This window comes from Euprymna scolopes, chromosome 5, assembly GCF_053919585.1.
Source record: "Euprymna scolopes isolate OS-2025 chromosome 5, ASM5391958v1, whole genome shotgun sequence".
Classification (NCBI taxonomy): Eukaryota; Metazoa; Mollusca; class Cephalopoda; order Sepiida; family Sepiolidae; genus Euprymna; species Euprymna scolopes.
In genome coordinates, this window is record NC_136486.1 from 84,324,368 (window position 1) to 84,347,840 (window position 23,473).

Here is a 23,473-nt window from a genome sequence, read left to right on the forward strand (position 1 = left end):
ATGATGAATAAGTAACTAATCAGAAAATAAAAAGTCACCCCGCTCTCTTAACATCACCTTAAAAATTCCTAAAAACATAACAGAAAAAAAAAAAAAAAAAAAAATTAAATAAATAAAATGAAAAGTTGAGTTAGCGTTTCAACATTTGAACAACGCTCTGCTCGGCTGACACCGATGATTGCCAGTCTCGCCCGATCCATGCTTGACGATCAAATTATGCAAAAGTACCTTCTTTTTTTTTTATCGCACAATTATCATATAAAACAGACGAAATAATTTCTTTGGTCGTTAATTGGTCGAATTTGCAATTTCCGAATTAAAATAGATCGAACTAGTACCACAAATGTTTAAATCATGGCAATGTTCATTCCAAGTTCATAAGAATATTATTCGAAATATTTTGTGATGCTAAAAATAAAAATATCTTCAGATAATAAAATAAATCGCAATTAGATTGATAGAAAAAAGAAAGCCCTTTTTAAAAATTAAGTCACGTGATATAACGCAAGCAGACATTTTCAATGTTTACTTTTTAAATGTAAAACAAAAAAGTTTGTTTTTCAGTTTTGATCGAGGAAGAAAAGTTAGTCACGATTGTCTGCGTTTTTTTTTTTTACTTCCGATTTCTGCTTCGAGACGACGATGATATTGATACGCCAGATATGGCCCCCTTCTGATTAATTATCTTCCTGTCAGATAACGTAAACTTACCCCCTCTCTTTCCTCATGCTAACAAATGGTTTTCTTGCCGCTTCTTGGCCATATTTATTTGGCCAAATGGAGAAAAAAAAAAAAAAAAAACACGGAAGAAAAGACGAAAAACAAAGTTAACAGCTTTAGCGCGAGCCATCGCACTTTTCGGACGATAAAAGGCGTTGTTCGCTTAATGACATTCTAAGAATGTCATTCTTTTAATTAATGTAACATGTTTATTCAGCTCTAAAAGCATACAGTGTTTACTGATGTGTAGGAAAATTCAAAATGGCGGTCGACTCTCCCTCGGAGACGGTAAGTTTGGGAAAAGGAGTTATAAATAATAAAAAAAAAAACAGTCAAAATACTGTTAAAAACCCGCCGAATATACGTCAGCCTATGTAACATATATTGAGCGAGTTTCTAACAGTATTTTCTCTAGTTTTTTATTTATAACTCATTTTCCCAAACTTAACCCTCAAAGAGAGAGAGTCGGCTGCCATTTTAAATTTTCCAATACATCGGTAAACACTATGTTTTTCGAGCTGAATAAACATGTTACATTAAATATAAACACTAAAAACATATCCAGTTAGGTAGAAAAGTAACTTATCTTGCCTTTGATAACATTTATTTGTTCTATATTTGTTTTGTGACAACTTTTCCGTGTACAGTAAAACAAACCCAAAATGAATTATCCAATTATCTAAGCAAGAAAAAAAAGGAAATACGTTTAAATTTATTTTTTAAAATAATCGGTACTTGTATAGTTTAATCAAGACAAATGAAAATATCGTAAAAAAAGAAGAGTTAAATTGTACGTGTCCGTTATGGAATGAAGTTCTCCGAAAAAATTTTTTTTCAACTTAATTTAACTTATCAAGTATTTTTTTTTTTTTTTTTTTTTTTTTGACAGCGAAAAAAACAATTTGTTATGATACCGATCGAAAGGCAGTCATGTTTCGATTTCTAAGAAAAGTTATTATTTAAGCTGGGAGAGGGATGTCGGCACTTTAGACTGAGTTATCTTCCCGTGGCGTGTTCTAAAAATTCAAACATGGCGACTTTCAACGCGCTGTATAAAGACGTGTTTTTCCATTGTAAAAAGGGGGGGGGGAGAAACTACTTGATCAAATTAAGTAATTTTTTTTCTCGGAAAACTTCAGTCCAAAAGTTAATTACAACTTTAATTCAATAAAAAAAAATTTAATATTAATACGTGTGCTATTGTCTGTTGTAAATCTTCAGTATAAACTTCAACTTTACATGCATCCAGACATTAGCTAATTTCCACTATATGGACCGACCTGAGGAACCTCATCCTTACAATTAGAACAAAACCGCTCCCCTAAGGTATCTTGATGATCAACTCCTACGCAGCTAAAATGGTACCAGCTGTCACAAGAATCACAGCACACCATTGGGGATGTTCCATCATTCGGAATAGAACAGGTCGGACAGAAAAAGGGACCTCCTTCTTCTATGAACTCAGTTGATGCAATATCATCATTACCCTTAATTTCCAAGGGCAGAAGGTTTTTTAAGTAATGGACCTGTTCGCACCCATCCTTAAGAACAACCACGGAACGAACATTGTCATTTCCAGTAATTAATTTGATTATTTTACCAAGACTCCAGAATTGTCTGGTCTTGTTGGGAATCTTAATAAGTACTATCTCTCCAACAGATAACTTGGGGGCACAATTGCTCCCGATTTTGGCATAGACTTCTCTTAATGACAAGAGGTAATCATTATGCCAGATACGATTGAATTTTTCAACAAATTTATTCCTCATTTTGAGGAAATGTAATAAAGCAGTCCTATTTGGGGGGGGGTAAGGACATAATTCAGCATCATAATTGTTAATAATCAAACGAGGTTGATATCCTGTTTGAAGAAAATAATTCAGAGTTAAAATACTAAAGTCTTTGTCGGCAAAAGCAATATAAGTGAGGGGTCTGTCATTGCCTTTTGCACATCAGAAAGTGCAGTCAGAAATTCTTAATAATCCAACTTTTTTCTGCCCAACAGTTTCCTCAAACATTGTTTGACTGTTTTAATAAGTTTCTCACAGGCTCCCCCCTGCCAGGTAGAGTAAAGGGGAATTGTTTGATGGACAATTTGTATGGATTTAAATTGTTCCTTCAACTCGTCCGATTCGAGCACGTTTGATAGCAAATTTCCGGACACAACAAAAGATTTTGCGTTATCGGAATATACATGCATAGGGATACCAAATAAGTGATAAACCTCACAAAGGCCAGCATAAAAGAGCGGGTGCTCATATCCGACAATAATTCTAAGTGAATTGCACGCAAACTCATGCATGTAAAGAGTAATATGTACATTTTAACTTCTACCCCTCCAACCTTAATAGAAAATTGACCGGTGAAATCCACACCGATTTGTTTGAATGGGCGAACAAAGTTCACCCTATGAGCAGGTAATATTGATTCTGCAGGTGCCTTACAAGGCAGAGTATTTATTTTTTGTACATACGGTGCAAGTACGCACGAAGGCTTTTACGGCTTGTCTCCCCTGAGGGATCAAAACTCCAGATAGCCTTAACTTACTGAGGGTTGAATTAACCCCCATGTGGCAACAGTTAAGATGAGCTCCCTTAATTGCCAGTTTTGATAAATAATGATAGTTTCCCAACAAAACGGGAAACTTGACCTCAAAGGGTAGAATATCAGAATTCTGTATCCTACCTCTGGTTCTAATTAACCCGTCTTTATCAAGGAATGACCCTAAGGCAGTAACTCTAGGGGGAGGCACTTTCCCGGATGGTTCTTTCAAGTAACCTAATTCCAGAGGGAAAGTCTCTATTTGCATATTAGCAAATAGCAATAATTTGGCCCTATTAAAATTGTCAGAACTACGGTGATGTACAAATCATAAAATTTCGACACCTTTTCCAAGACGCTGATTGCCTTGTAATATTCAACGGAAAGGTATTTTCAGAAGGACGTGTCTCCTGAGAGTACAAACACGATACAATTTTTTTATTAGTTTCGTTTAGACAAGGCAAGGATGAGATTGGCCAATCGGTGCCATCTCTATTTAGCCATTCCGGGCCATACATCCAGAAATTTAATAACTGCGAAAATTTAGATTTTCTGATGAAGAAACATATTTTAATTTCAGTAGAACTGTGACCTTGACACGTGTGACCTTACACGTCCTTGACCCTCTGATCGCGGCCCAGCTATGATCTGCACCCTGGTCGGTGCAGTTATGATATGTCGACTGGGCAACCAGGTCTGCCAACCGTTAGTACGTCGCGTCACCCAGTGAGTTCTTCGTTAAGGCGTTGGGGATTCTTCTCGGATGCTCGGTCCTCAAGGCCTGTTCTCCGTGGATCGTCTAGTTATCCTGGGTGTTCGTTGACGGATACGGTGTCACAAATGGCAAATAAAGAATGTACATATATACGGATCAACGCACATCAGCAACAAAACTCCGGAGGTTAGTTAATATAATATATATTTCGGAAATTCATAAAAGAAGTATTTACAGCATGTACATATAGTTGACAATTAATTCAAGCAAGCAGTTAGTTCTACAACTGAGCTTCTGTTGTTGAAATACCTGGTCGGTATCGCGGACTTTGCGTAATTCTCGTTAAGTGATCGACACATTATAAGCGTTGAGTTAACAGGCAACAAGCGAAGGGGAGAGAGAGAGAGAGAGAGAGAGAGAGAGGTGATTCTGCCGAGACTTATCTCTCTTCTTCTGTTCTTCTGTTCTCTCTTACTCTTTTCCTTCTCTGACTTAATCTTTGATTTTTCACTTCTTTTATAATACAATTATGGAATGATGACGACACCCATGTTCGTCATCGACCAATCAAATTGCTTGATTATAATTCGACGGGGCCTTTTCTCATTGGTTGATTATACTTCGACAGGGCCCTTTTTCATTGGTCCATTTCCAAAATTGGATTGACTCCTCCCTTAATTAACGCCCAACTTACACGTTGTATTAATTAACTCCTCCCTGGCTTACTAATGGAATTTCCCCCTATCCAGGAAAATTATTTTTCCTTTGACTTAAAGCAAATCACGCGATTTTATTTGTTTTAAAATTATCTATTGATCTCACTTTTCGCTTTGATAATTCAAAGGGATTTTAGTTTATCTTTGAATTAAGTTCTGGTTGTCGGCCATTTTATTATATCAGACATTTTGTTTACGTCAAAAGACCAAGAATGCATTTGTCGCTTTGAACTTATCGGACAACACATTTTCCCATCCGAGCAAAAATATTTCATAACTCAATTTTCGGTCGACCTGATTCACCAAATGACAATTCTCGATACGTTATCTTATTGTTTTGAAATTTCGGACAATTCATTTTTCTTCCTCTTCTTTGTTCTAAACATAATGCCGAGTCACTGCGTGTGTTTCTCTTAGATCAAAAACAACCCGACTTTTCAACTTGTCAAATTCACAGGTCAACTTTGGCTCATAGTTTTGCCAATTGCGGGTGTGAAATCCCCACCCCTCCGGCTACTGTACCACTATGATTCCGGCCATCGTAGATCAAAAATATTTTATGCATTCTTTTTCGCTTTTGAAGTCTAGAATGTGATTAACCTCTCGCTACAAAGGCACTCTTGTCACTGCCATTTCAACAACAGACTTAGCTCAGAATTTATTCACAAATAAAAATTAATAATAATTTTTATTACTTCAACCCGATCATCGTCCGGGAACAAAAAATTACTTTTAACCAAAATAAACGTCACATCAACCCTACAGGTCTGATGTGGCCTCTCTTTAGTGTTACAGAACGCCAAATATAATATTAATATCTTCTGAAAAGTTTTTGATCACTGCGATCCTGTTTTCAATGAATATATTTTTCTTGGATCCTTTACCGTTGAGGATCCATGAGAGGGCAACTTGGGAATCAGACATCAGGAAAAAATTATCAATATTAAGGGGCCCCAGAGCACCCAAAACTTGAGGGGCTACCTTAAGAGCCAAATACATGGCCAATAGTTCCAATGTGGGAAGTGACTTCCCTTCAATTAGGGCCATTTTGGCCTTTGCGAACAACAGAGAACAATTCGCTCTCTGTTTCGCATACAGGATGAATCCGTACGCGTTTTTCGACGTGTCACAGAAACAGATAAATTTGACAGACTGATTTTCTGACAATACACGCCTGGGAAATCCAAACATCCCCAAGTCATTTAAGTCCTTGGCATGGGTTTGCCACAGCTTAATGAGTTCTTCGGATATCCGCTCATCCCACGATAACTTGCTTTTCCAGATCGAACTGATAATGATCTTCCCCTGTATCGTGACGGGGAGTAGCATAGACAAAGGGTCATACACTCCTGATATTTGCGAAAGAATTCCCCGTTTGGTATTGACCTCGGGGTCCACTAAAGTGGGAGAGAGTTTGAACGTGTCCTGAACAGGATCATATAAGTAATCCAATACCTTCTCAAAGGCTGGGAAGGGAGAAGAAATAGTTTCATCCTCCAACATTTTTTCTTGTATCTCAGAACAGTTGGAATTGTAGGATCATAAATCGAAGCCTGCCTCTGACAGTCTGCTACGAACATTGTTATAAATAGCAAGTAGGGACTCTCTGTCACAACTGGTAGTGACAAGATTATTCACATAAAAATTGTTGGAAATAGCATGCGATGCTGCATCCTTTGCGTATTTTTCCGCATGGAATTTCAAAATGAAGTTCAGAATGAAGGGGCTAGCGTTGAACTCAAATATAATTTTGTACCTGTAAGTACACAATTTGTAACCTTTTTTAAGGAAAAAACAAAATCTGTATCTATCCTCTTCTGACTTAAGGTGAATTTGTAAAAAGGAAAGACATATTTATTTTTCCTGAATCCCAGCAATAAATCCAATAAATTAGCAGATAAGTTCATGCCCATATAGGCAGCGTCATTAATTGACATCCCGTCTCGACATTTTAGGGATGAATTTTTGTCATCACTCCAGTTCCCTCCTTAATAACGGGTCTATGTGGAACCCAAATATAATCTTCATACTTCCCAGGCGGGACGAAAAACTGCTCCACATTCCACATAATCCTCAAACACTTGGTGGTACTCATTATACATTCCTTTCCTTTCTAAGGACTCTGCCACTCTGTCCATTACCTTCAAGAAAGTCACAAAGTTACTGTTTACCAGTGAGATCCTATCATGATACCACGGTAAGTCTATGTGATATTTTCCCCCCTCCCATACGATAGAGTTTTTGAACTTTTCTATTTTTTCTTGTCCACAGCCAACAACTTAGCATCTTCTTCAATACCTAATGAATAGAGACTGAGCAGTGTCTCAACCCCACGCTCGACCATGGACTCGGAAAAGAAAGGCTTAAAACTGTCCTCATAAGAGAGTGTCGGATTTAGCACCGAATCAATCAAATAACTGTTGGATTGAGGAAGTGATTTTACTAAAATGAAGGGAGGCGAATCTACCTCATTCAAATCTTTTTTTAAAAAATGTCGGCTCTTGCCAAACGGAATTATGAATTTTCCATGTCGCCATGCATTTCCATTAAGACACTTAACTAGCTTGAGATCATTTAACTTGCTCAGAAGGTCCAATCCAATAATTCCCACAAGGTGGGTTCCATTCAAATTCTCATATCCGGGATATAGCCGGAGATCTTCCTAAGATAAGTTAACAACTTTATTGAAGTTATCTACTTCAAATTTTAAATTTAATTTTTGGGAGAATAAGCCGCAAATTTAAAGGGGTTTTATTCCCCAATTTGATCGATATGTAGCACTCCTTCAATCTTAAGGAGTCACTCCCAATAAGCGTGTTCACCCCCATATTAACCTTCTTGTGGTTTATGGGTTTTTCAGAACGCAATTTACTGAGAATTTCCTGGGCGATAAACGAATGTTGTGACCCAGTATCTATTAAACAGAAGAAATATACCGGTCGTCTGTGTGCCTTCATAGATATTCTGATAACGGGAAGAACACTATTCCGTGATTCAGAATATATTGTTTGGCCCACAAAGGATTTATTTCCTTTGGGACACGTGACGGTAAAATGGGTTCTCAACCCACATATTGCACACGGGTAAGGAAAACCCTTACTACCACAACAAAATGCCTCTGCATGCTCACCCAAACACCGAGTACATAAATTTAACTGTTTAGCCCTTCGACACTTTGCTTCGAAGGTGCAAAACTTACTACAGTTCTTGATTGAATGATCTGTAGCTTGGCACAGTTTACAAGATAAAGTGCACCCCCCTTCATGACGCCATCTTGGGTGAAGAAGGCGCCATTTTTGGCGCACAAATTTTCCAGCCGAACATCGAGCGGGGCGGCTAATAGGTATTCCATTACTTCAAATACATGCGACATAATATTATTTAATGAAGGGTATCTTTCCCCATTTCTATTCATCAACTCTCTTCTAATGGCATTAGGACACTTAGCAAATATTATGTGAGCGAACACTGCTCCTGAGGCGCTACTCTCAGTAAAACAATCAGTCCTATAGGACTTGTCGAGCTCAGTCAAATTTCTCTTAATTTTTTCGAGAAACGACTTCAAAATTTTAAAATACGTTATAACAGACGGAGCAGGAATGATTTCCTCAAATATCTGATTTTTAATCAAATCAGGATTCAAATATTTTTCCCTTAACAATTTTAGGGCTATATCATAATTATCTGCGGTTATATCTAGACTGGAGATTACATCAAACGCATCACCCTCTAGTTTTGATTACGTCAAACGCATCACCCTCTAGTTTTGATTTCAACACTAATAATTTGTCCGCTTTATTTAAACTTTCCGTGCAAAATTCGAATTTGTTCAGAAATGTTCTGAACAAAAATCTATCATCTGTGGACATGCCGACAAATTTTAGACAATCCAATTCCATCTTGACCGACATAGCCCTCGAAGCATGCATAACTTGAGGCGTATTTAATTTCAAATTTAAAGAAAGCAATTTTTCTTCTATTTCCGAAGAAAACCTTTCTGAAGCCTCGCAAATTTGAAGTTTCTCTTCTTCGGGGGTTTTGAGAAGAATTTGGTCAATTAATACATCGAGGTCACTTAACCATCCTCTAATTACCACTTTTCAGGATTTGAAAAGGTCTGAAGAAGGGCCATTACTTTCCAACCACTTTACCGCACTATTAATGCAAAATCTTTTAGCATCACATTTTGACATTAGCTCCTTTTGGGCCATCTTTTATGCCTCAAGCAAAATTAATAAAATAACAGATGTAATTATCTGCAAAATTAATGTGGCAAGGTGCTAATATTATTCCGAACGGAATTATGTATAAAACGGGGTGAGGGAAGCGAGATAATGCTCTTTACTCCTGTTAAATTTATTATCAAAATAACAGATATTGTTATTTCCAAAGCCGCTAGCGAGATCGCCAATATTCCAAACGGAATTATTTAATCATAAATAACATGTTGATGAACATGGCCGCCAGTGATTAAAGAGCTCACTTTAGGCTAAGCTCTACAAATAATCGGGTTATATAATTATAGCCAAATTCGAAATTCTCGAGCTACTAAATGATGCCTAACATATAGGGGGGTGGAGGATAATCCCTTCCCTTAAGATTTTTTTTTCATAAATTTTTAATTCACATTCATTTGAAAAATGACAACAATGTACACACCATTAATACATTAAAAATTGGCATCAAAAATACAAATCAAATATTAGCAATCTCAAATTAATCAATTAATTTAATTAGTCAATATAACACAACATTTAAATTGCGAAAGAACCATTAACGGCTAAATACTGTGAATTTTTTTTTTTTACGTCTACAGAATTTGAACCAAAATTTTTTTTTTGTTGTTGTTATAAGACATACACAATTTTCTTGGGATCTTAAATTCGGAAAAAAATGCAATTAAGATACGCTAGCAATCTATGACCAAATATAAGGTCGAATTAAATTATTATCTAATGTTACTTAAAACGTGAGAAGAATTTCAAAATTTTTTCTTATTTATTTTTTAGAAGTGTATTGCAACAAATATCACTGACTTATAGATTTTGAGACATAAGTTATTTGAACAAAATAATTACATTTGATTTGCGCGAGCCTTTTTTAGTCTCACACAAAAACATGCGTTCACATTTCAAGCTATATTACTTGTCATATACATACGCGCACACAAACATACGCGCCCACGTCCACACACGTACATATATTCACGTTCGTGTACATACACTCACATTCACGTGTATATACACACACACTAACGTACACACATGTACTCACATACACGCACGCATGGACAACGTCACTTCCCCTTTCAAAGGAAATCCACACATGCGCAAAAGACACACCGGAAACACCTATAAAAGGAAAAGACAAGCTGTTTCCAACCCTTTCTTTTCAGACCAGCTTCTTAGCTGGGCGGTCTACAGACCGACAGCGTGCCTTTTCGGCATGCACGCGCGTACCTCACACCACTTGCTACTATGTGGGACAAAAAGCTATCAGACTGTACGTACACTTTATACGCTTTCTCTCTCCATGGTCTGGATTGACTTTTTCTCATTCTCACTCTTTCTCTCTCTATCTACTACTCGTGCCAGAGAACACCACCGCGTAGCTGACGGCTAACATGGCGCACAGTTTAACTGATGTCAATCCTCTATCCTTTGTCTACACGCTGGGCTATCATTCTCATTTCTACTACTCACTTCTCTTCCCATGCGTGAACAAACGATAGTGAGATGAACACACATTTCCTTTTCTTTCTACAAAACTAGTCCCGTAACAAACGATGGTTACACCCGTGCAGACATGAACACGTGTTATATCTAAAACATTCATTCTTTCAACAGTAAATAAACGACACGTTTATCTTATCCATCAATTGAGTCTTTGTTTCCTTCATTCCATTCGTTTCATTATTTTCTTTTGTAACGGGATTAGGATTTATATATCCTGGTCCGCAACAGAAAGATGGTGACCCCATTATTTTAAAATGAAATGGATGAGTTTGAACGAAACACTCATACACACAGACTCTCTCTCTCTCTCTCTACAACAATAAACTTTCCCTCTCACCAGCTAACAACGAGAGACGCACGCCAAACTAAACACATGTAATACCGTTTTCTTTCATTTGTTTCTTCACGGGATAAATCCTAGTTCGTTTAATTCAATTTAACACATACTTCGTCTCTTTCTCAAGTCAATTCATTAGTCCTCTACAGATTTAACGAAAAAAGAAAAATATTTACCATTAATCTCTTCCAATTAAGAAAAAAAATTTCTGCTCGTCTTAAATCAAGAATTTATAAATATATTTTTTTTTTACTAGCACTTAAAATGATTCTAGATATTTGCAATAAAAACGAGAATCTAACCTAGAGTGTTTTTGCAAAAAAAAATGGGATGTAAGAAATTTCTTCCCTACACACCCAATTTCCTCCCTGCAGATAGCAAATGAAATTCCACAAACAAAAGCCATACCTTTAAAACTCAAATTTTATTCAAGATGTATCAGTAAATGAAAGTTCTTTGGTTCACAGTAAATTCCTTGCAAAAACAGTGTCTGAATTTGCTATCCATACGCAATGGAGCCTTTAGTTATGATTCCTCTGTGGGAATGTTAGTTCAGGTTTCCTTTTAGAAGGATCCATGTTGTACATGGTGAACACGGTGTGAATGTTGTTGCCCAATATGGCATATTTTAGGACCTCGTGGTCTCTGGAAGAAGTAGGAATAATTTCCCATAATCAAATATATCAAGCCGAACTCTGTAGAATATCCTCATTGGGTAAAATAAGTTCAGCAATTATGTTGTGTCTGTATTTAGAGAAATGTCCTTCGTCCACCCACTGCATGGTGTCCAATGAAGGTAAAATCCTAGCACTCTATAATGGAGCACCGCTGTTTTAGGTGTATTAGAACTTTTGTAGGAATTTTTGACACCCTTAACATGAAACTGTGAATAAAGTATAAAAAACTCGTAATTTCTCTTTTAAAAGTGGGTTGTTTATTTTCTTTATGGATTATACTTTCAAAATAAACTATTAATGTTGTATAAAAAGTCATAGAAATATTTTTTTTATTTTTTAAAAAACAGTAATGAAATTAATTGAATTTTACGAGTTCAGTATTTTTCAATTTTTAAACTTTAAAAATCTATCAAAGTTTTTCTATTGATTCTATTTTTACGATATTTTCAGGGTCAATGTGAAATGTTATGCTCTTACCAATAAACCGAATATAATATTTTAGACAAACGTTTTTTTTTTAAATTCACGCCCCCCCTATTTTGAAATGTCTATTAAAAAGTAAATAATTAATTTATGTGCCAAAGTTTTGTATATCACAAATTGAAGATAAAAGATCAATAAATAATATATTCTAATTTAAAATGAAAAAAAAAAGAGTTTTTTGGAAATTAACCTGTAAAGTTCGAAGTTTAAAACCTTTTTTTTTTTTTAAAAACAACATTGTTTGTATTTTTTGTTTGTTTTTTTTTTTTTTAATGAAACCTTGGTCCTTGCCCCTTTAATTGAAAAAAAAATTAGGGTTTGAATTACATTTTTCAAGTAGTTATAAGCTTGGAAAGACAGGGAGTCGAATTAATTCGCCCCCCCCCATTTTGAAATGTCTATTAAAAAGTAAATAATTTATATGTCAAAGTTTTATGTATCACAAATTGAAGATAAAAGATCAATAAATAATATATTCAAATTTAAAACAAAAAAAAGAACAGTTTTTTGGAAAGTTTAAAACCTTTTTTTTTTTTTTAAAAAACCCACGTTGTTTGTATTTATTTATTTATTTATTTTTAAATGAAACCTTGGTCCTTGCTCTTTTAATTGAAAAACAAATTAGGGTTTGAATTACATTTTTCGAGTAGTTATAAGCTTGGAAAGACAGGGGGTCGAATTATTCAATATTTTTCACAAAGTTTCTGACACACCTACCGCTGTTTGAGTCTTTACTGTTCCGTGTTCATTGTTCAGACTGAAACATAACGCACATGTAATACAAATTGGTGCCAAACTGGCGCATTCAAATTGAACCAATCAAAGACCGTCTAGCAAATCCTGTTAGGCGGGCAAACAAAATGTCGTTGGTTATGGAATTTCTCACACCACTTAGTTTGTTTTTTTTCACAACCGGGAAATTAGTAATGTGCATGCGCGTAAAACAAAACAATTATGACTTTTTCACTTCCTTGAGTAATTTCATGTTAAGAACGGCTTTCGGAACAGAAACCTCCAATCTCCCCATGTTACTTAAGAACGGCTTTCAGAATAGACATCTGCAACCTCCTCATTATTGTATAAATTTTTGGTAAATATGCCCTTGCCCTGGTAGCCCAACACACAATCTACCTTTAAAAACTTCTTTTTTCGGTTTTCGGGCATGCTGAAAACGAATATCGCAGCGGGCAGCACAACTCATAGCTTCTCTATATCTCACTCCCTATCACAAATTGTTACGTTTCCAACACGTTTCCCTGACCAGGAAGAACAACATGCATCACTTCTAGATCTGTTTTTGACCACAGTTCCCGATGATTGTATAACGAATGTCAACAGCCCACTTGGGAACGCTGATCATGCAGTGATATTGGTTGAAATCGCCCTAAAGTCTAGAGCTCAAACTGAAGAGCCAGTGCTCAAAACAACGAGATATTATAAGAAGGCTGACTGGGAAGCCATCAGAGATCTTATCAGAGATGCCCTATGGGGAAATATTTTTTCTCTTCCTGTTGAACAGTGCGCAAACGAGACAACTGAACGGTTCAAAACTGCAATCGAAGCGCATGTTCCCATGCGGAAATTTTATAGCAAGCCCCACTCTCCCCAATGGTTTACTTCTACTTGCGCAACTGCCATTGCTCAAAGGCAACATGCATACAGCAGATTTAACCGACATAAGTCCAGTTCAAACAGACAGAAGTACATAGAAGCTAGAAGTAACGTTAAGAAAGAAATAGCGACAGCTAAGAGAGAATTTATGGAAACCACTAAAAAACGCATCGAAGCACAAAAACTAGGAACTCGTGACTTCTGGAAAATCTACAACAGTGTAGTAAATAATGGGCAATCAACAATTCCCCCACTAACCAAAAATCATGAGGTTGTTTGCTCAGCAACCGAGAAGGCTAACATGCTTGCCAGTCAGTTTGCCTCAAACTCCATACTGGACCCTTCCAACCACCCCCTACCTGAATTTCCTATGCGGACAGACACCAGGCTAGACGATCTGAAAATCACCCCTGCTCAGGTGCATGCTATCATAAAAAACCTTGACACTTTAAAAGCATGTGGACCTGATCTCATTCCAGCTGTGCTATTAAAAAAGTGCTCAGCCGAAGTAGCTCCAGTTCTCTCCAAACTCTACAACAAATGCCTTAATGAATCTTGCTTTCCGGGCTGTTGGAAAACTGCTTCTGTGGTACCAGTATTCAAGAATTCTGGCGAAAGAACTGACCCATTAAATTATCGCCCCATAAGCCTCCTCCCACTTTTTGCCAAAATATTTGAGACCTTAATTAACCATACTCTAGTCCATCACCTTACAGATGCTAAACTTCTGACTGACCAACAATATGGATTTAGACAAGTCTGTTCCACAGCAGACATCCTAACTGTAATTTCTGAAGATATATACCATTCACTGGACAAAGCAGGGAAGGGCAGAGCGGTAGCTCAAGATATATCTAAGGCTTTTGATAGGGTATGAGGGTCTTCTCAGGAAAATTAGATCATACGGTATCACTGGTAGAATGCTTAACATAATTAAATCCTTCTTAGATAAGAGAAAAATCGAGGTTATCCTCAACGGTCGAACATCTAAACAATATGATATAAATGCGGGAGTACCCCAGGGGTCTATCCTTGGACCTCTACTGTTCCTGATATTCATAAATGACCTCCCCGACAAAATTGCCTCTGAGATGGGTATATATGCTGATGACACTACACTCTATAACAGGCACGACAGGAAAGCAAATGAACACATATCTAAAGAAATGGCAGAAACACTAGAGGGTGACCTCCAATCTGTAGTGGAATGGGGACAAAAATGAATGGTCACATTCAATGCCGCCAAGACTAAACTAGTTACATTCAATAATTACAAGAAACCTTCTCTACCACCTATAGGAATGGCCAACGACTGTTTATCTGAGAGTATATCTTTCAAACTGCTTGGCCTAACGTTCACAGGAAACATGAGTTGGAACAATTACATTGAAGGCATTGCCAGGGCCGCTGCAAGGAAGTTGGGCTCTCTCTACCGTGCTAGAAAATTACTAACACCCGAAAGTATCCTGTACCTCTATAAGGCTACCATTCACCCATGTATGGAGTATTGCTGTCATATTTGGGCTGGTGCATCTGCTACTAGTCTCTCGCTCCTTGACCAGGTTCAAAAGAGAGTCGCAAATCTGATAGGCCCTGAACTGACATCTAAGCTTCAGCCTCTGTCCCATCGACGAAATGTTGCATCCCTTTGCCTGTTCTACAGGTATTTTAATGGTAAATGCTCTGATGAACTGCAAGCACTTGTGCCCCCACGACGTGAACACCCTCGACAAACCCGACAGACTGCTAAATCCCACCCCCACACTGTAGAGGTCCCTAGATGTAAAAGATCTTTCTACTACAGTAGTTTCCTCCCCAGAACCACTAGACTTTGGAATTCCATTCCAGGTCCCTGCTTCCCCAACTGTACTGATGTGCAGAAGTTCAAATGTAATGTGAACCAACATCTTGCTGCCCAAATCCCTACATAGTACCCCAGTAGTTGTTGCCCCTGATAGTAGCCCCCTACACCAAAGTGGCAATTTGCCTTGTTTGGGGTGAAAATGTAATAAAAAAAAAAAAAATAAATAAATAAATAAATTAAAAAAAATTTAAATTTGAGGTCGGCAACTAGTTTTCACGAACTCGCAAAAACTTTTCCGCATGTTTCATGTAATAATGTGAGGTGGTGGCCATATTTGTTTATGCAGCGCGCAGAAACGGGAATGGCGGGAAACGGCGTAATGAAATTACAAGATAATGAGTCAATCTTATTATTAAAAATAACCGAAAATATAGGGAAAAAAAGGGTAAAATTTTACATTAAGGCCCACAAAATGGCCACCCGTGATAACATATAGAATTACATGGTTTAATATTTGGAAAACTACTTGTTTTTTGTCTAATTTTAATTTTTCGCCAATACTACACTGTGACAAGGCAGTTTGGTACGCGAGTGCACATTTAACAGCCTTTGTTTATGCTCGCGCGTAGCGTAAACGAAGGCTAAGCTGTGAAATGGAAAATAGTCCCAGAGTTCAGGGGTTAATACCATGCAAAAGAAGTCAAACAAAAAATTTTTTAGTCAATAAACACACAAAAAATGCCCCCTCTCTCAGGTGACCAGAAAGTGGGTGCTTATTTTAAGTTAAATTTACATGGAAAAGTGATCACCCACTTTTCAAAAAAGTAATTTCTTCCTATCATGAAAACTTTTTTTTTGACGGAAACGGTTTTCATATTCGTTTTTAGCACACCGAAATCTACAAATATATATATATATATATATATATATATATATATATATATATATATATATATATATATACGGACGTGACTGAGACGGGCCTTAAAGTAAAATAATACCAAAATAAATAATTTTTTTTTTTTTTTTTTTTGCTGGAAGGAAAGAATAAAATAAATGGATATTTGTGGCCTGGTAGATCCACACAAAATCTACCTAAAAATCTTGTTTACACGGGGGTTTCGGGTGTGTGTGCTGAAAACAAATATCGCATTTAAAGCTTGCCGCAAATAAGTAGTTTTCCGAATATTAAGCAACGTAATTCCTTATGTTATACGTGGTGGGCATTGTTGTACGCGCAAGCGCGCATATTTTCTTTGCAATGCGCATGCGGGGGAGAGAATTATATTTGAAACAAACGATAAATTTAATTTAAATTTTTTGTTGGGGGGGGGGGATTAAATTTGAAACAAACACAATAAATTTAATTTTTTTGAGGGGGGGGGGTCAAATTCTTTTTTATGAGGCCACTTTCACCTGACAATTTCATAAACAAAAGCGTCCCAAAGTCCCAAAATATGACAAATTCATTTGTTGGGGGGGGGGGAGAATTACATTAGAAACATAAAATGACGATAAATTTAATTAAAAAATTTTTGAAATTAATGTTTGGTCTCTGCAAAATTTAAATGAGATTTTCTTCAGCATAGTCGAAAAAGACCTATAAAAGTCATTTTAAAGAATATTGTGGAGGTGGACTTTGTGTAAAGATTTACTAAAATGCGAATAAAGACAAGATTAAAAGCAAATAAAATTGAAGTCCGGGAGGTAATATGTAAAATAAACGAATCATTTAAAAAGGGGAGAAGGTCTGCAATTTATATTCTACATGACCTTTTATAGCTCAATTTTTCTAATTTATTTTCTAGCTGTTAAATTACATGTGCTTTTGTGCATCTCTGTTACCGTGCTGAAATAATTACGTTATTATTTAGAAATCGTTTCTTAACATAGGCAGGAGGAGTGTTTTGTATTTTTCACCTAACAATTTAATAAACAAAAATATCGAAAAACTGAATTTAACTTGAAAATACTATATAGCAAAAAAAAAAAAAAAAAAAAAAAAAAAAAAAAAAAAAAAAATAGCGCAGTAACCGTTTTTTTTTTTTTTTACCGATCCCTAAAAATATTTGTCAAGTTTTCATATTTTTATCCTGGACTTTGGGTTAGCGTCACTGTTCAAATGAAGGGCAAAGACATGTTTTATTTTTCAGCAAAAGAAAAGATAAAAACAAACATGTTTATTGCTTTTCCTTAGCCCAAAGCAAAAGCACTGACACTAAGTCCGGGAGGGGTAAAATATTAGTTTTCGGTGAAATTTTAACAGGAAGGACCGTTAAAAATCAAGGTCAATGTGCACTGGTTCTCCAACCGGCAAAAGGTGTTTATTCCGAAAGCCGTTTTTAACATGGGAGGGTTTATTCCGAAAGCCGTTCTTACATGGTGATGTTGGGGGTGTTTATTCCAAAAGGCATTTTATTTTCAACCATCATGTTAAGAACGGCTTTCGGAATAAACATCCTTTGCAGGTTGGACAACCAGTGTATATTGGCCAAAATAGTAAAATAAATAATAAAACACAAGCAAAACAACTCATTTTCGAAATTTTGTGCTTTGAAAATCTAAGCCGCAATAAATTTTGTTTACACACACGTTTCTAAGGCGGAGACCCGAAAAAAGCAAAAACAAAACAAATCGACAATATTATTTAAATGAGAAAAAAAACAAAAACAGAAACTCACCATAATAGAAAGGATCCGTGTTATTCGTAGGTCGTTTTCGTATGTGAAAATACGGTATAAGCGTAACCAGAAGTAAACAAAGTACACCAACTAAAAGTATCACCAATGGTTCGCGGAGAGAGAACAAGTTGTTCATAAAATAAGAGATGGGGATCGCCAGTAAGGATGTTAGGAAAACGATTGTGGTCATTTTGGACAGATTTATTCGTACCTTCTCCTGGCCGTTAAGTAATGTCTTTGCGCCAAATAAAATGTGGTTAACAGAGAAGGACAAATCAGTTGGTTTCTATGACTGAGTAAGAAAACAAAAAGCGCATGTCATGATTTTTAGCTTCATGTTTTCGTCGTTAACGAAATGTATAAAAACAAATTTCGCAAAAGGCGTCCATCGGTACAAGAAGGAAGTAAATTTGTAAAAAATCGTCGCTTTTAAAATTCTTATCACTCAATGGCGCACTTTTTTTTTTTTTAATTTGGTCAGTTAAAAAAGACATAAATAATGCTAGTTTTTTGCTTTTGTTTTTCGTAATTTTTTGTTGCTCGTTTGTTTAGAAGCAGCAACTGATTAAAAGAAAGAAAGAGATGAAGGAGAAGAAAATAGAGTATGTGGGAGGAGGAAGTTAAATTCTGGAGGAAGTTAAAAAAAATTAAACAGGTTTGTTTAAAAAAAATAAAATAAAAATGAATGGCCCCAAAATTATTTCAGCGTTATCGAAAAGTACAAGCTGGCTCTTCAAATGAAGCTTTCAATTTAGAAAAAAAAACACAAAAAAAACACACACACAAAGTTCCGTGTCATTAGTGTTCACATGTTCACACAAGTAACACTCCCTTCTTACGTAGGACATCGATGAATTGATAAAGAAACACAGACGGAGTAGGGGGGGGGGATCTGATATCTTGCCAAAAAATAAAAAATCCGATCAAAGAAATCAGCGGCGGATTTATTTCGAACTGATATTGATTCGGATACAGCAATGACGAAATTATGCGGTATTCCCACTAATAGGTGTTGTCCATGTTTACAAATTAAAAAGAAAAAAATATAAGCTCTTTAAAACTAACTGCTAGTTTTGAATAAAATATTAAAGATTAGATTTCGGAACATTCGAAGTCTCAATAAACTGTATTTAACATTGCCAACGTGTATTTCTATATTTATTTAATAATTAGTCAGCCGATATTAACCTAAGGTACTACCGGTTCCGCAACTCGTTAGTGTGTGTGTGTGTGTGGTTTTTCTTTCTTTTTTGCCATGGAATGAAGTTTTCATTTTAAGGACAGGTAGGACAAAATCCACCGGATAAAAAGGCTCACCTTAAAAAAATGTAGAATCAATAGGAAAAAGGTACATCTTTTTAAACACGATGTAAATAGATATTCAAAATTAAATTCGGTACTTATGAAGAATGCGAATCTTGCTAAAATAACATTAAAACCCCATTCTTAACATGGGGAAGGAAGGACGTTTTGTAACTACTCTGTACTGTACTTTCACCTAATGATTCAATAAACAAATGGTATTGTAAAAATTGAAAAATAAAATATATTGAAAAAAAAAAAATCATTAACGACACAAGAAAAATAAATTGTACATTTATAAAGAGAAAACGTTAAACTTTGTTTACATTCAAATTTTATCAAAATATCCCCAAAAATAAACGAGATTTTTCAAGTTGAAATTGAGAATTTTACTATATTTATCAGTTTTTGCACTCTTGTCTGTTATGTCCATTATAAAGTATAGATATTTGATATTGAACTTGATCATTTAGAGTTGCACACGTGCAGAAAATATGGAATTATTTTCTGTGTTCATGGGACAGTATTAAACTTTGATGTATGCTGACACTATCAACAAATATATGATGGAGCAAAAATCTTACTAGATAGTTGGATGGCAATAACATTCATGTCTATAATAACATAAATGATAAAATCTCTAGTAGCATTGTCCACCAAACTCAAGCCTCTGTCCAATCATTGCAATGTTTCAATCACTGTGTTTGTTTTACAAGTATTTTTACAGATTGTGCTCCAATGAAATTACTGCACTTGTACCCGTCAGTATAAATACTTCCGACAAACCTGAATAAGAGCAATATTTTACCTCTTCACTGGAGAGATGTCCAGATGCGGGAAAACTTTCTAATTCTAATAACTTCTTTCCTTGGATCACTTGCCTTGGGAATTCCTTTTTTGCTTTTCGTTTGTCTGATTATATCAACATGCAGAAATTTAAATGTAATGTGAATGAACATCTTGTTAAACAACTCATTCTTTAGAATATCCTCTATAAATCTGACCACTAGTAGCCCTTTACGTTTCAGGGGTAATATGACTTGTTTGAAATGAATAAAAAATTTTTTTTAATGTAATATGCAAAAAGTACACAAAGGAATAACTCAGAAATGAATTTTAAACAAAGAGTACAATTATTCCTATTATAAGTTAAGACAAGAAATTGGAGCAAGTAAAAATGCACGGAATATACAAATTTTACTTTAGAAAAAATTTAAAAAAACGGCAACGTACCACATAAATATTATTTTAAGACACTGCCTGATTTATTGAGTCAGGTTACTTGATAAGAATAAATAAGCTAACAGACATAAGCCTGCTCAAATATCAAGTTGAGCTGAACTTATTTAACCAATCTGCAAATCACACCGAATATGACGGAGACTCTTGTTTTGACTTATTCATTTGACGGATAGAACAAGATTACAAACTTTTATGGAAAAGTAGCCTCTTGTGTTAAAACTAAATACACACACACACACACACACACACACACACACACACACACACACACACACACACACACACACACACACACACACACACACACACACACATATCCAAATGAAAATAATCTGACTTAATAATGATACGTTAAAAAGTTTTAACGTTCAATTACAACAAGATTGTATATTAACATGCCTGTTTTGTTAGTGAATATTTGTCTAAACTGTATACATGAGTTCTGTTATCAGCATATATATGTTGTCAGTATGTTTAGTGGTTCTTCAATATTTCTTTGTGCTGTGAAATAATTGAAATAAACTACTGATTTGAGCTTTTGTCAAATCGATAACTACTATGTTAAAACAACATTTACTGTATTTGCTGCTTCTAACATTGTAAATTATTTTCCGTGTGGTGTGTCACTATTGTTGAGATTATCAATCAACTCTCAGATTAATACAGTTGAGAAACATCACTTATAATAATTAGTTTTAGAGTAATAAGCATCTTAACAGATGTGGCAGCCATATTGAAAAATAAACAATGAAAACATTAGGATTATGTTATTTCTCACTGCATGAAAACTATTTTGATTCTGAAAAAATCAACTTGTTAACAATTTATTTAAAATGCCAATGTTTCTCATACTGTTAGACGTTTGGCATAAATTAACCTACAAGACTTCTCTTTTAATTTGTGTCAGTAAACAGATCAAAATATGCTCATTAACTTAGTGTCTTTCAGCTAATAGTTTTTTCCATCATTAATTTTGTCTCAATTGGGAGTCGGATCAGGACTATTATATGAGTCCCAAGTATCCTACAGTCCATAAAAGAATGTATCCGTTTGGTAATTATCTTACTCAAATGATTGAATTGATCTGGTAGGTTGGAGTGATGCACAGCAGAAGATGTTATCAGAAACAAGTAAAAATGATGACATGGACAAAAACGTATAGGAGCCTATCTTAGCATGGACTGTAAGAAAATCTCCTATAACATTTTATATAATAAAATAGTTGTCAAATGAAAACAAATACAAATAAAAGGAAGTACAAATATGAATGTTATATTTGCAGCAGTTATATGACATAAAATCTATTTTCTCTTATATGCATACACAATCATTTGTATAATAAGTTGAGATTTGGTTGATGGAAAACAGTCATATCTAAATTCATGCATTCATACACAGATGATTACTGCATCATTGCACATGCACAATACTGGATGCACACCAAATACAATAGTTCGAGTCAAGGTCAATGTAGACAGATGCAGCATTTTCTCTCACCTTTCATTATCATTGTTGTTTTAGTTTAAATTACCCTTACCACAGGAGGAAATAAATATTTCTGACTGCTACAGAGGTAAAATTCTAAGAAAAATTAAATAAAAGGAATGCATATGCAAATAAAACAAGCATGCTTCAGTTGCCATGTAAGAAATAATGGCAGGAATTTACACAGAAGGGGATACATTAGCACCTGTCTAAATTCACATTGGATTACAATTTTTTCTTTGGGAAGTCTATTCCAAGGTTCAGGATCCTGATTAAGAAAGCATTCTTCCTCTGGTTCAACCGAAATCAGTAGGGAGACAGTTTCTTGTGGTGTCTGCGTAGACCTCTTTCTAAGACAAGAGTAAATAATACATAAATAAATATAAATAATACATGTATATCGTTATGATAATTGAAGAGATCACCACATAATCGTTAGTTTTTTCAGTAAATTTTTAGTTCTTTGATTGTATAAGCTATTTTGTCATTCATTTTTATTTTAAAATTATTACAGAGAAAAGAGCGTACAGATGGACATATTTTATTACAGCTCATTTAAATTTTTTTTTCTCAATATTCGCCCCTCCCCCAACATAGTAGCACATACACGTGAAAGTAATAAGCCCCTGCGAAGTTGGAAACTTCTATAAAGTGAGAAGACAGGCAGCCAAAATGAGACTTTGTCAACCGCACCTGCAACAAGAAATCTGAAGGTCTACCCAACACTTCAACCCAGCCTTTGGCTGTGACGGCAAGGTGAAAGAACCTAAAGACCCACATACTAGCTTCATTTTGTACACATATACACACACACACACACACCACAAAAACGCCTTTAACTTCCTTTAACACTCACACATACACATACATAATTTCATGCTGCCAAATATTCAAATATGAACATAATTCACTCAATGAACATTTTGACTATGAACATTTACTAACAAAAGAAATAACTTTTATATTCTTTTCTTGTATACAGATGTTTTCCCATAAACTTTTATATTTATACATTTTCCATTCTGTTTATAGTTTAGGTAACATGTAGTGGATCGGTTGAATGTTGTCTATCATGTCGAAAAAGTAATATTTATAGATGAACCACAAATAAAGAAATAATGCTCACTAATTGTAAATTACTAACCATGTGAATTTATTATGGGCAACTGTTACAAAACATGCTTATAAGAAAGTCAGGAATAGTGTGTTTTTTTTAACATGTCTGTTCAGGATAGCATCCCAAGTGTAAGAGAGAGAGAGAGAGAGAGAGAGAGAGAGAGAGAGAGAGAGAGAGAGAGAGAGAGAGAAAGGAAAACGAAGTTGATATCACCACCTAAGAGTTGAAACATGAAAATAAGGGGCGATAACCATATATGCCTCGAACTGAAAGTGTTGTGCATTGTGTCTGTGTGTGCACTGTATGC

General features: G+C 35.4%; 1 protein-coding gene across 2 annotated transcripts in view; it reads right to left on the reverse strand.

Annotated features, from left to right (window-relative positions):
• LOC145276907 (transmembrane 6 superfamily member 1-like) overlaps positions 1-19,435 on the reverse strand; it is a 37,605-nt gene extending 18,170 nt beyond the window's left edge. The window contains exon 1 of one of the 2 annotated variants that reach the window (XM_080128369.1): positions 19,338-19,435. Coding sequence is in view for 1 of the 2 variants with exons in the window: in XM_080128368.1 (XP_079984494.1) it covers positions 18,021-18,210 (190 nt within the window). In the remaining variant the exon portion in view is untranslated. Of the gene's footprint in view, positions 1-18,020; positions 19,059-19,337 lie in introns of those variants that run through there. The other variant, XM_080128368.1, reaches the window with a different exon arrangement.
• Positions 19,436-23,473: the final 4,038 nt, after the last annotated feature.